Genomic DNA, 14,305 nt, shown 5'->3' on the forward strand with positions numbered 1-14,305 from the left:
AGCGACACTGTTGGTGTTTCACTGCGCACTGAAATCCAGTTTATCAGCTGCACTACATGCACGAAAATAAAGAAATATAAAACTCATAAAAGAAAAACACTGGAGGGTTTTCTGGAGCGCGCGTGGGTCTCAATTTGCATCCGTGTGAGCGAGCGTGCATTTGTATGTATAAATGCGTGTGTGCAGGCGTGTGCATGCGAGGAGAGAGGGGGGGGAGAGAGAGGGAGGGAGGGAGGGAGAGAGAGAGAGAGAGAGAGAGAGAGAGGGGGGGGGGGGGGGGGGGTTTACTCATTGTAATGCACAGAACGACCTGCCCTCTTTTGAAAAAAAAGGCGAGAAAGCGCAGCCATGCTTTGCAGAGGCTCCGGCATCGCTCTCATTGGCAGCATCAGCTTGTCGCCAAACGGAGTCTTTGCTCGTCCGCCGCTCCACCGAGGACAGAACCGGGAATACAAGCGACCGTCTCCGGTCAGATGTACAGTTCTGCAGTGAAGTATAAGATTACACAGATGAAGTGAGAGAGAGAGAGAGAGAGAGATTTAAAAAAAATCTGCAGAGCACGGATACATACGAGCAGAGCGATGCACCACCATATGGCGTGGAGCAGATCCTGGTGAGTAATGTCTGCGTTTGCTTCATGTTCGATCCTTTATGATCAGATGTAGATTCGTGAAGCGTTTCACCTTCGTCTGATGGTTAAATGCGCATTTTAGCAGCTCACAGGAGAAATAGGATCAGTGATCGTTTCTTTATCTATAGATGGATAACGGTCCTGGACGCTTCACGCTGCACTTGCCATTGTTATTGCGGGCTTTAGGGAATAAAGCCACTTTACGCACGGGGCTGGGAACAAAAGACGATAAGAAAGCTCAAACAAACACGTGATGTTTCGACGTTTGCATGAATAAGAAACATAAAGAGGACAATGCTGCGTTTCTGAGCCTCCTCGTTCGTTCGTTGCGCGGCGCTAAAGGACAATGGGGTTCGTGTTACTGTCGGTAATAGCCCACACCGAGGGACCCGACACACCGTGATGTGCTGCCGACTAGCCGCGATCGAGCTCCAAAACCACGCACGGGCGATTCGAGAGTCGCCCGGTTTTCGTGGGATGGGAACGTTTCCGTCTAAAATGGCGATTCCCTTTGTTTCTGCATCCTCTCCTCTCGGTTCTATGGCGAGCGTGCGATTACCATATCTGCAGCCTGCGCCTCTTGGTTTCCACCAACACTGCTTTTAACACAGTGATGGCTCCAACACACAATGTGCTGTCAGATGCCGAGCTGGTGCCAGGTCTGGTGTCAGGCGCACACTGGAGAGCAGGTTCATGATTGTGTCTGCACTGACATCATTTGAATTTAGATTGCATCTGTCGAGATGCAATTCAATTGGTTCTCTACAGTCTGGATTAGAATTATAATCTCAGATCTGTGTCACCCCCCCAACACTGCATTTATGTAATATAACCTAAATTAATATTGGCTACTGCACCATCACACTTATATAATCCCATCATGACATAACGTCATTGAATGACATTCACCCTAACTCTTATTTTAAAGAGTGAATTTTAGTTGCAGCTCATCACACAGAACAAAAACACAGGATGTGCTGGACCAAAGTGCTCTGACATCAAACTGCAGGCTCAGGATGACAAGAGCATCCCTCCCTCATCCATCCATCCCCGAGTATGTGCGTTTCAGCGTGTGCAAGGGGAGGGTGCATGTGCGCATGCCCGTGCACTAGTGTGAGTCTGTACTTTGTGTGAGTGCGTACGTGCACGTCTGTTCTCTCTCCCTTTTTTTGGGGGGGGGGAGAATAGTGCAATGTTGCATAACCGCTCAAAGCAAATGCCAAATTTAGGGCTTCACAATTTGCGGGGACATTGTTGGCATTTCCTCCCCGCACACACACACACACACACACACACACACACACACACACACATATAGAGAGATGGAGAGAGTGCAACCAGTCAACTGCAGATAAATTAACACGTTTTGCCGATAAATGTTAATAATCCGGGAATGGGAAGTCCTCAATTTCCCTCCTAGTTTCAAGGGCACAGGGTAGTGATCCAGGAGGACGCTGGGTAATATAGAGGAACATCTGTTTGCCCGGTGACGTCAGCAATCCCCCCACCCATCCAACCCCAATCCCCAACCCCCCCCCCCCCCCCCCTCCTCCTATCCCAATCCTCTTGTGCTGAAGGCAGATGCCTCATTTGTTTGGCTGGAGCACCATTAATCCCAAAGTCAGAGGAAAAGACCTGACGGAGAGAGATCAGTCCCATTAAGGCGGTGTCGCTGCTGGACTCGGTGTCCCGGTCAAACGCGCGCATGTGGACGCACATATACCCAACATAGGACACCGCGCTGCGCTCGGGACACCCGCAGTTGCCAAGGCTCTTCAGCGTGCCCCCATTTGCGGCAGTTTTAACGTTTGACCCGCAAGTAGAGGCTGCAGGCTTGTGTGTGTGTGCTGGAAGGAAAAAAAAATGCGTGGGTTAGGTGAAATCAATATTTTGGATATGGACAGTGACTTTTTTTCTGTTTCATGGATGATGCCAAGTGCTTTTTAAACAGGTCACTGTGGAATATGAGATTGTGTCACCTGCCATCCAATATGAAGTTCATGACGCATTTTTGTGTTTTATTTTTGTAGGTGCATTGTTGGATAACGGAGGACTTTTACGCTTTCTGCAGTTTTGGACGAATAGAACAAACGGAGCCTTTTTAATCTTCAATAACGGCCTGGGACGTATGAGCATTCTACCCGCAAAACTAAACCCACTGGCATCATTTTGAGTTAAAAATAATTTCTATAACTTAACCTCTTTTTCTCCGATTGCATATTCTTTTTTTTTTTTTTTTACAATATAAGGTAAGCCTGCAACAGCCGGGAGAGGATTTGATCTCTTTGGACCCTGCGAGATGTTTGGGATTTTTTATTTCATTTCTATTTTTCGCCAAACTTGACATGACGATACAACATAAAGGCCTCGAAGGCTGTAAGATAATGTGATTAGATTCATAATGAAAGGTTTCAGAGAAAGCTTCCAGGGGTCTCTTTCTTACAGTAGAGTCAATGTAGCTGGGGGGGAACACACATGTAACCACAGACTCACACACACACACACACACACACACACACACACACACACACACATACACACAGGCGAGCGGGTTGTGTCTCTCCGTGTTCACAGCGGACCTTGATTTAATGTCTTACAATTAAGGCACGCGGTGAATGCCAAGAGATGATTCCTCTTTCTTCACGTGTCTGCAGACCCAACACACACACTACATTACTTCTGTAAAACACAGTGACGGTTTAGCTTGTGCCTGTTCTGACTGTAGCTTGTACTGTTTCTCTATCCCCTTTCAGAAAATAAAATGAATACACCACGATTTTAAAGGTCTGATTTTTATGTGAACATGCATGTAATGGCTCCCTTCTATGTGTGTGTGTGTGTGTGTGTGTGTGTGTGGGAGCTGTCCATCTACACATACACAAACAGGCTTCCCGAGAGCGCTGTCCACCTTCTGTGGTGCTGAAATTGACGCACCACCGATCAGCCTTTTGTTTCACTCGTCTTCCGGTGCAGAAGCAGTAATGGCTCGACTACTTCACTGGAGTGCAGGAATGCAGCTCAGGCATCTCGACAAATAAGCCGCGTACACGTACACATCAGAAAACACACACACACACAAACACACACACACACACACACAGATATGTAATCTCCAAGCGAGTAAGAAAAAAGAGTCATTGCATCCAGCAGTAAGGTCTAAATAAAATCTTAGACTTAGAATTTATTTTTCCAAAATTAAAGAGGGTGACATCTGTGGTGCAAGTGATCTATATTGGATTGATCTTCTTTAAGTACATATTCAATATTTCCTTCTGATTAAATTATTGTCGCTGGACTCGAGGGTTGAGCAGATCTCTTGTTCTCGCAATACTTTTGTTTCCTCCCTTTTCCTCAAGAGAGAAACGGCTCGTTAAAATGGCCATGTTTAGCAGTGAAGCACACCCTCCTGCAATAATCTAAAAAGGGGCCTGCACGACAGCGATATTAAATCATGATTTATTTGATCTGCATATTAATTTCCATAGGCGCGGGGGCCACGTATGGAATGTAAATGAGGAGGTGGGCAGATGAACTGCACCACAAACACTCACAATTAACAAATCAATATAAAGAGGTTTGGAAATGAAACAATTCAACAAATCTTTCGATAAAACTGACGAATAGAATCCAGAGGCTGCGAGAGTCTTACGGTATTTGTGTCGAGAGAAAATCCCATCCTGCTGTGTTAGGCTGTCACCTAGTGGCCTTCATGAGCAGTGCATTCAATATCATGCCATGATGGTGGATAGTGTTCCTTCTCCAGTTAACTGTTCGACACACAACTACAGAAACTAAGATAAGACTTCAGAACAACACTTCTCACCTTCTGAGTGATGTGAAAAAATATTACATGAATTTAATTTGGTCTTGCTGTCATCTCACACTCTTTTTGGGAACTAGCTCTATGAAGAAAGACACGGGTTCCATTTTGCACATTTTGACAGCAGACAATAATCAGATCAAGATTAATGACATGAGTCTGTGCATATTATCACCAAGAATGGAGGAAGGAGTGATGGATGGATGGAAGCGGGGTCTGCTGATGGTGGGTGTTTGTTTGTGTGTGTGTGTGTGTGTTTTCCAATCATTTCATCCACTCATTAATGTCTATTTCCCTAAATCCTTCAAATAGGCAGTGAGCCGAAATCAACAAGCAATGCTACAACAGCATGGTGATAAAATCCACTGACAAAATAATCACATTAACAAAAGATGCATAACTTGAAAATATAATATAAAATAGTAATATAATTAAAAAAACAGCTCAAAATATTTACTCTTCATTGCCTATGATCCAGTAGCACAATTAAGACAATGGCAATGACCCAACAACAACAACAACAATCAAATTATTTTGAACCCCTGACCCGAAATGCTCAAGCATGACTCTTTAAAAAGCAGCAGCTCGGCCGCCTACAGAATAAATAGATCAATCCGCTTGCCACGTCATGAATATGGCACACTGGGGCTTCTCGATGTAGAGCACAACATGACAAAATTGAAATTTCATATCAGGACTCGACAGGCTGAGAGTCTGGCTTCCGCTGATAACCAAAATCCTCAAAGTTAAATGAAATCCACCAGGCTGCTATAAAGCATGTTCATTATGCTCCTGCTTTGCCCTCAGCTCCTCCAGTATGAACTGGGCCTCCCATTAGAAGTCGCTCACTGCCCCCTTGTGGGAGAAAATAACTTGGACGTGCAAGAGAATCTGCAGAAGGTCAGTGAAAGTGTATAAAGTTTTAGATTTCCAATGCATTTAGTACATTAAAATTTTTGAGCAGTGAGTTAGTGTCTCGTTAATTTTGGAAGTTACAACCAGTGACTTCTCTCCAGGATGGTAATATGAAGGTGCAGGCAGCTAAATCAGACCCAAGATCTTGATTTTAATTGTGGATTGTAGATATTGTCTTTTTGGACATACTCTGTTACACCCAACATCTATTGCATCTATTGAGATTTGTGAATATGTGCTGTATTCATAAAATTGGATTGATCAATTGATTGATTTTGCTGGACTGTGTGCGTATGTTTGAGAACTTTTAAGGTCACATACAGTTAACTGTAAACCCCATTGTGTGTTTGGAAATGTATTTCCTGGTTACAGCACTTCCTGTCTCACTCCTACGTCTAAACTTCTTTTATCACAAACTAAATTGATGCCTGTTCTTTTTTCTCACACGCTTCTGCCTCCACAGTCTCTTCACTGCCAAAGTGCTGACGGACTGCGGCTGTAATGGCGGCGGCACAGTCCCGGCCCATCTTGTCTCATTAGCTCGACCTGATTGGCCATGAAGGTGTTCTCTTGCTGTCTTAGGATAAAGTGACTGTCTCTGCCACTCGTTAGAACATAATTCCTCAAGTATGCTGCCCCTGATGGCCTCTCATGGAGTCTGAGCACAGAGACAGAACATAAGCTAATTGAAATTGCTCCAGAAGGGATGTAACATTGACCTTGGATGTGCAGAACAAAGTGTCAGACTTTGAATGTTTGTGATGTAGCCGCAAAAAAATTATTTTGTGAACATGAAGCCTCAACAAGAAAAAAAAGTGCAGCACTTGAATTCACATATTTCTTTGTTTCCTTTTGATTTGATCTTCTTTGTGGTGATTTTATATTATTATCTCTGTAGAGTTCAAACGTTTTGCTCTGAAGGGCCTTCACCATTTGATCGACAGATGCTACAAGTCACATTTCTTTTAATTCGTTCTGTCTTTTGTGTCTCTTCATGGTCATTTTGCATCACCTTCTAGTTTTTTGATTATACTTTCAAAAAAAATTTGTATTAAGGGACATTCTACAAACATTACCTGGCGTATAAAGGAATGTTTGTAGTGGAAGATCAACAAACGTTCTCCTACAGTTATACATATCCTGAAAGTTGCGTTGAGGAAAAAACTGTAAATGTTGGAGAACTTAAAAGCCCAGCCGTCTCCCTTGGTCCAAACAAAGTTAATTAATCAACAATCACTTTACAGAATGAAACAAAGCTTTGTCAAACATCAGTGGCTGATACAAGAGACAAATCTCATTTCCACCTACACAATATGTCGTTCCAAGGTACCATCTCAATGAGTGAGAACAATTCAAACCACATTCATTGGGGCAATTTCATTAACTCAAAATGAGCCCTTCACATCAACATGGGGAGAAGGCCCTCTTCCACAGAGCAACCATGTTGCACTGCCATGTTTTTACAGTAGCCCAAAACCGACCCTGGCTCTGATAAGGATTTAGTGTTTAAATTACCAGAAGAAACACCACAGTAGTTTATCCTCTAAACTTACAATGGGAGGAGGGAGAGGAGTTTTATTTAGTTGGTTGAAATCTGCAACTTCACCTGTAGATGCCACTAAATCCTACCCACTGAAATGTTAATGTAAGTGGTACACATGCTATGGTAATCCTCAATCCAGATGAAGTTGAGGGAGATTACTGTCTTTAATTCAGAAACAGGCATTTTTGTGTAAATCCTGAATATGCTGAGGTGAAAGAGAATATGATTGCAAAGTGCAAGTAGTTAAAGAGCAGGTCATACTAGTGTATGTTGAGATGCCTGGTCTGTGGCCAACTTAACAAATACTTCTGGAGTTCAGGTACGACTCCTCTGGAATTGAAAGTGGTTCAGGTAAACTGTGGAGCTGTCAGCACTATGGATGGCAGTTGTTTGTTGACCCTGATGACATTTGTCTTTCCATTATGAGTGTACTAAACTAGAAAATCCAGTAGATGGCAGTGTAAGCACAAGTAAATCTTGGTAGGAGTGCTGCAGGATTTGTCTGTCATGGAAAAACTGGTACTGAAACAGAAATATACGGAGTGCAATAGTGAAACATGGAGATTCACGTGTGTTTTGGGGGACATGTGATGTAAATCAAAAACTTTGAGTATTCACTGGCTGTGGTTGTCAGAAACCATGTAACACTTGTCTTTCTCTGAATTCAAGTGAAGTGTGTCACACTCAAAAAGAGAAATGACAGAATAGTGTTAGCAAAGGAAAAGAAAATCGATAAACACACCAAACAAATAGTTGCTAGGAAAAATTCTTGTTTCCCAATTTTGAAGGAGAGACAACTGTTACCTTGATTTGTAACTTTTCAGTTGTAACACACAGGAATGACTGTCACACAAACAGAGGAGTGAAACAGACCTTTTTATGAGCAGAGGGCTTCCTCAAAACACCGTCATTAAGAGACTCCATCACACACACAACCACACGCACAGGGGGAGATGGAGTGCACGCGGTATTGTTTGTCATCGTTTAAATGCCATTAATTAAAACGTTAACCTGCTCGGGTGGGGAGCGAGAGGGGGAGACGGTGTCTCTGTCCCAACAGGCGAATCCTTTTTAATAACCCGCCTCGAGATAATGATGTAAAAAGACTCAGGCGTCTTGTGCGTAACGAGGATGATCGTGGAGACTCGGTGAAGGTGAATCACAGACAGAGAGAGAGAGAGGAAGGGAGGGGAAGAGAGAGAGAGAGAGAGAGAGAGAGAGAGAGAGGCAGGAGGAGGCAGCACTTATTACACGAGTCTCCTTCTCGTCTCCACACCTCAGCTGACAAGCGCACAACTTCACCACTGACGCACAACTCAACTCGTGCAGGGCGCACACGGGAAGAAAGTCGCGGAGACGCGTCAAGAGTTTCCAGAAGGGACCGTAGCTCGCAACAACGCGGAACCAAGGCTATGGACAGGGGGATGAACTTGCCCGGTGGCGCAGGGGACATTTTCCACAAAACTCTGAGCGCCGTGTCCACTAAAAAAATGGACCCTTTCAGGTCGTCGGTCGGCATTGAACTACCTGCCAGAGACCGCCAGTCACCGATGAGCTGCTTCGACCAAACCGATCCAGACCCGATTCAGCCGGGAGGACTCGCGGGAGTTAGAGGGGGACCACTGGGTCTGCCGACCGGATCTTTGTGCTTAAAGTACGGCGAGAGCGCCAACAGGACCTCGGCGGCGGAGAGCAGCGGCGGAGAGCAGAGCCCCGACGATGACAGTGACGGCAGGTGTGACATGGTCCTCCTGGCTGACGGGCGGACTGTGGCCGCGGGGAAAGCAGAAGGAGGTAAGAAATCCAAAGAGCAGAAAACTCTGAGGCTAAACATCAATGCCAGAGAAAGACGACGGATGCACGACCTGAACGACGCACTGGATGAGCTCAGAGCGGTCATCCCCTACGCGCACAGCCCTTCGGTGCGCAAACTCTCCAAAATTGCCACTTTGCTGCTCGCCAAAAACTACATCCTCATGCAGGCGCAAGCGCTGGAGGAGATGCGGAGGCTGGTGGCGTATCTCAACCAGGGCCAGGCCATCTCTGCCGCCTCGATACCGGCCACCACTGCGCTCGCCGCTCCCGGCTTGGGCGCGTACGAGCAGCCGCCCGGATACCCCTTCCCCAGCGGAGTGGCCGCGGCCTCATGCCCAGACAAATGTGCCCTTTTCAACAACGCCACCTCCAGCCTCTGTAAACAGTGCACTGACAAGCCTTAACAGAGACCCAGAGAAGCGCAGGAGAGAGCAGACACCACTTGTGAGATCACTTCTGGAGAGTGTTGCTGGAAGTCAGTAGGCTAGAGACAAAGACGTAACGCCGACGAATACTTTTGTAATATGTACTTAATGCATTCAAAACGCTTTTTTGTCCAAACAATACTTGATTGTGTATATAAATCATCCTTAAAGTGCTGGTATGAATGACAGTGAAGGCCAAACAAGTACAGGCCTGTGAGAGTGGCTGCAGGTGTTGAGTGTGAGTCGCTCTGTTATGGACCCTTTTGGAGATTTCGGCGACCTGACAACTCGCGACCTTTTCACTTAAATAGATGGACACCTTCCTGGAGAGTTAGTCCAACCTCGGTTTCTGCTGCTTCCTCCTTTCATTTTGCGGGGTTTGCTTGATTTGATTCGCCTCAGAGACATTTTGTTTCACCGGTGCAAGGCCTGTTTTCATGAACTTTTCTATTGCGCACGTGGAATGTCCTGAGCAAGGCAACGTTAAAATGACACAGAGGACGAGTTCAGCGGTTTGAACAGATATTTATGTGCTGATCCAGACACTTGTTAAAAGTTGCGCACGATGATTACAATTCTTTTTTGTGACATAATAAAAATTCAGAACATTTTAGAAACCCTGAATCAAGGCTCATCCGGTGTTTTGCTGTGTCTTTTGTAATTTATTTATTTATTTGGATATTTATATGCGTTTTTTTATTTTGCTTGTGTTGCACATCTATGTCTTTTTTCCGTTTTTATTCTCACACAATGTGATCGAGGTCTTCAGATTATAATCGCGTTGTCAGGTCAAGATGTGGATTATTGTAGATACGTTAGTTATTCTATGAGCAAAGAGGGGCCATTTGTATGTATTTCAGTGTTGAAAAGCTTTATTAAAATATTTTGAACAACAGAGATCCTGCTGATGATTCATCTGTGAAGTGTCGAGGAAGTGGAAAACAAAACTTGTATTCTACCTTTAACATGATCATGTTACATTTCAAGATTATATTTTATTGTGATTTAAGACGAATAAATTATGAATAATCTAAATTATAATTAGTGATTGCTTTTTAATGAGACCTTCGTCGTTCGTGGGGGCGGTGTATACACTCTTATTTGTCAGGCTCGTACTGTCATCATGTCTCAAGTGAACTGGGGGGGGGGGGGGGGGGGGGTCACTAATTTTCTGCTCCATCAAAACCGTCAACTTTTCCCTATTTAAGTATTAAGTCACGTCCAGAGTTGGGAGCGAAGGCCAGACGAGGTGGGCGACCGTTTGCCTCAGGGCAGGAAGAGGATTTTTTAATAAGAAATACACAAGCAGATAAATAAACCATGATTATCATGATTAAAACAGTTGCCACGACGCTGCGTAATAACGTTAATTCGAAAACAAATGTGTATGAAAAGTGTCGACTGTAATACCTGGCTTCACACAATGAAACGCATCGTTAGGGCAATTAGAGCCCCAGAATGTGATTAAGGAATGTAATTACGACACTGCTCATTGTCGTAATTTGGCGTCTTTAATCACAACGCAGCCATCAGCTGCACTCATCCCAGCGACTCGCCCTTTGTCCTCCTCTCTCTCTGTCCTCACCCCACATTCTGACGAGGGCCAAACAGCACAAGTGTGAAAATGTTTCCTAAGTATCTAGAAAAATAACATAAAACCAGCCACATGGAGTTTAAACCTTTAGAGATGAGGTTGACTTTGACATTTTGCATCAGAACTCGAAACACTCAGGCCAAACAGTGGGGGCACCGTAGTTCCATTAAAACACACAACCGTGTTAAAGCCACAAACTATAGGTGATATTTAAATTTTCTATTTATTTTACAAAATCATATTTTACTCACGTGTAATTGACTGATTCACAGTTCTCTGTCCATGGTGCTGAAAGCACTGGAACCCAAACACTGACTTTACTCTTGAGGAAGAGACTTAGATAAAAAAAAAAAATCCTGCAGTCATAAAAATGATTTATATACACATGTAAATTTCATTTGTATTTTATTTTACACCTTTAATTATCTCCTTTAAGACAGGTCTGATGATGGGTAAGACTGACAAGCAGAGATTCACTGCCATGGGGAAAGACATAGCTACTTGAATAAAGTAAGAATTATTTTTATCAGTTGGTGCCTGAATAATTATTGTTGGATGCACATTATAATATTTTCTGATGGTGAAAAAAGATTACAGATATTGTATTTTTCCTCAACATATATATTATTTTTAGGTCAAATGTGTAAACATGAAAAGTTTTGGTCACTTAAAATTCAATCGATGAGACTAACATAGGATTTATCCAAATCCAATTTGAAAGATTTAAACTGTCTTTTTTATCTGACACAATACATAAATGACAACACACAATAAAAAATAGATTAAAAGGAACAAAGTTCACCAAATAATTAAAGACAAAAAAGCTAAATATTTGGTCTCCTTTCCTCATAAAAGTAAACAATGTTATTGTGTTCTATAAGTGTGATTTTCGCCAGGCTGCGATCTCAGAGCTTTGTGTCTGAATGATGAACCATTCCGACAACAAGGTCATTACAGTGTCCGGTTTAATCCCATCACACTCCTGAATGCCTCGAATCTTCACAGAACAGCCCTAAATCAAGAATGAAAATAATCTGAATACATCAGAACAGCTCTGGCATAAAAATCCTGTCAGCAACTCATAATGGGTATCATCCTGCGCCAGGATTTAACTGATTATTTTAGGTTTTAGCACCAAAATGTTTTTGTATTTCCTCCTGCTGTTAGAAACAGAGACCTCTTAAAATACATTAATTATGCAATATGCATTAATGCACAATTGACTGGAGCATTTAACCCATACTAATATTCACATTAGCCCAGAAGAGGACATTCCCCAGGGGTGAGACAGAGCCATATGCGTGTGGAACACAGAAACAACAGCGCCAACAGGAAAACAAGAACACAGAACAAAAATCTGTTTAAATGCAAAGAAAAATTCACAACCACCACAACAACATGTAGGAGATGTAGGATCCACCATGTTTCTCTTGATGTGGGAACTGCTAGATACTTGTTGGTATTTCTGCCATGGTTACAAGCTGACGGTGAAATGTCATGTACACACAAGGGTCTGTGAAATGTTATGTGGGTGGGTTGGACTGGGCGACGACAGAGCACTCAGAAGTGTCACGGAAAGAGACAACCAGGAGGCTCAAGCTTTCTCCAGTGGCGACCAACACAGGGCCAGTTGTCATAATAGGCAGCATCGTTTTTATTCATGAGTCTAATAAAGCTGAATCTGTCTTAAATGCATTTACAGGGAGAATCGGGGCTCATGAATAAAAGTGGAAGATAAAAAAACGCTCCTTTTCATAAACCATAAAATGTCCAATTTACCATATCAAGGGCCAGCAGGGTGCCTATTTATAACGCCGATGTGATGTATGCTAAGAATGATAAACAAGAAAGTCAAAATATACATAAGCGTGTTGAGTTGAAACGTGCCCTTCATATCAGTAACAGGCAAAACTCTGCCAATGGATTCATCCGTGCTGTGTCACACTGTGTGTAAAGATATATGTGCTGCACCGGCTGAGCCACCAAATCAACCGCTGGGTGGTAATTCACTTTTGTCAGGGCACTGATAGCAATGCATAATGTTGTCTTTGTGTGCACACACAATGCAGACCAACACAAGTGTACAACTAAAGGGGATTGAGAACTGTTGTGCAATTGTTATCAGACACAGAGGCACAATGGTGTTGAAAATATTAAGTTAGTCTCACTTCTTTATGATTTCTTCAGGTTTGTTGCTATGGTCAAACTAAATCAACTTGTATTTAATGATTACACTTATTTGATATTTTGTTTTTAATCAGATTCCTCAGTCGGAGCGGAAACATCATCTATATTTGATCAACTTTTCAATCTGCAGAATCTCTCTTTAAATATTTAAAAATCATCATGTGATGGAGTAAAGTTTGAGCAATGGGATCAGGCATGAAAGTGATTAGAATAGAATAGACTCCTTTTATTGTCATTGCACAGTGTACAATGACTTAAGTCTTTGGGTAGTATGGGCAGAATGTAATGTAGTAAAAAGATAAAAACGTTTCCTAGAGTGCAGATCACTCCCCAACTATCTTACTCTCATATTACAGAATTGTCTTCTATTTTTGGAGGTTTATTTTCTTCTTTTAGTGCAATTCATTCAATATTGAAACATTTAACATAATTGTTCTTTGCACAAGTAACACACAGTCACTACTGTTTTTATCATTGGTTATATTTTATTTCTATCCACATAATTACCTCTCTCTCTTTCACACACACACCACACACACAGACCCACACACACACACTCTATTTGGATCTCTACTTTCAAATCACTATTTTTGGACAGCTGTTACAACCTCATCCTCTGATTGCTGTACTTTGAGATCTAAGGCAAGAATAGAAAAGAATATAATACAATGGACAAATATAATTGAACTGAAGGTATATAATATATATATAATATATATATATATATATATATATATAATATATATATATATATATATATATTATATATAATGTATATTTGTTGAACTGGAAAAGTCCAAAACTGTCTCGTCACACACAAGTTGCCTTTGAAAAAAAAAAGGATGATTATATTCATTATCATAGACCCCATTCTAATATATATATATATGTTGATCCTAATGTTTTCTCCGGTCAGTGTATTTGCATGGTTTTTTATATCATTTTGTTCAAAAACGAATAGACCTCAATTCAATGTTCTTTTCCATCATTATTATTTTATATGATAGGGATTCTGATTAGAAATACAGGAGTGTAACTTTTAAAAAAACATATTTCCTAAATCTAAAGAATCTTTTTTTGGGAAATTATGATAAAGTTTTAAAAGCAAACAGGAGTTCATTCAGGGATTCTTGGTCAAATAAAAACACTCAAATATCCTGTACATTTCTGACTGTATGTTTTGCTGCTGGCCTAATGAGCTCCTAATTCATTATAGTGGGAATGTTTTTCTCTCTGAGGCAGCCTGGAGGTCAGGTAAACATATGGTGCCGTGTTTAGCTCTGAAACCTCTAACTGGATACAATAAATGACGTAGTAATGTGTGATTATCCTCTCATCTGGAATACAGTTGTTGAGTAACAATCTCTAATATTCC

The 14,305-nt window shown here is 42.2% G+C and overlaps 1 protein-coding gene and 1 long non-coding RNA gene across 2 annotated transcripts; both read left to right on the forward strand.

Annotated features, from left to right (window-relative positions):
- Positions 1-283: 283 nt before the first annotated feature.
- On the forward strand, positions 284-7,052 carry LOC138405315 (uncharacterized). The gene is made up of 3 exons (XR_011239035.1): positions 284-613; positions 2,662-5,351; positions 5,830-7,052. It is a non-coding gene; the product is annotated as an uncharacterized lncRNA (long non-coding RNA).
- A 1,053-nt stretch (positions 7,053-8,105) lies between these two features.
- bhlhe22 (basic helix-loop-helix family, member e22) lies at positions 8,106-10,184 on the forward strand. Its single transcript, XM_020087206.2, has one exon. The coding sequence runs from the start codon at positions 8,322-8,324 to the stop codon at positions 9,126-9,128; it is 807 nt and encodes a 268-aa protein (XP_019942765.1). The 5' UTR covers positions 8,106-8,321; the 3' UTR covers positions 9,129-10,184.
- The last annotated feature ends 4,121 nt before the right edge of the window (positions 10,185-14,305 follow it).

This window comes from Paralichthys olivaceus, chromosome 17, assembly GCF_024713975.1.
Source record: "Paralichthys olivaceus isolate ysfri-2021 chromosome 17, ASM2471397v2, whole genome shotgun sequence".
Classification (NCBI taxonomy): Eukaryota; Metazoa; Chordata; class Actinopteri; order Pleuronectiformes; family Paralichthyidae; genus Paralichthys; species Paralichthys olivaceus.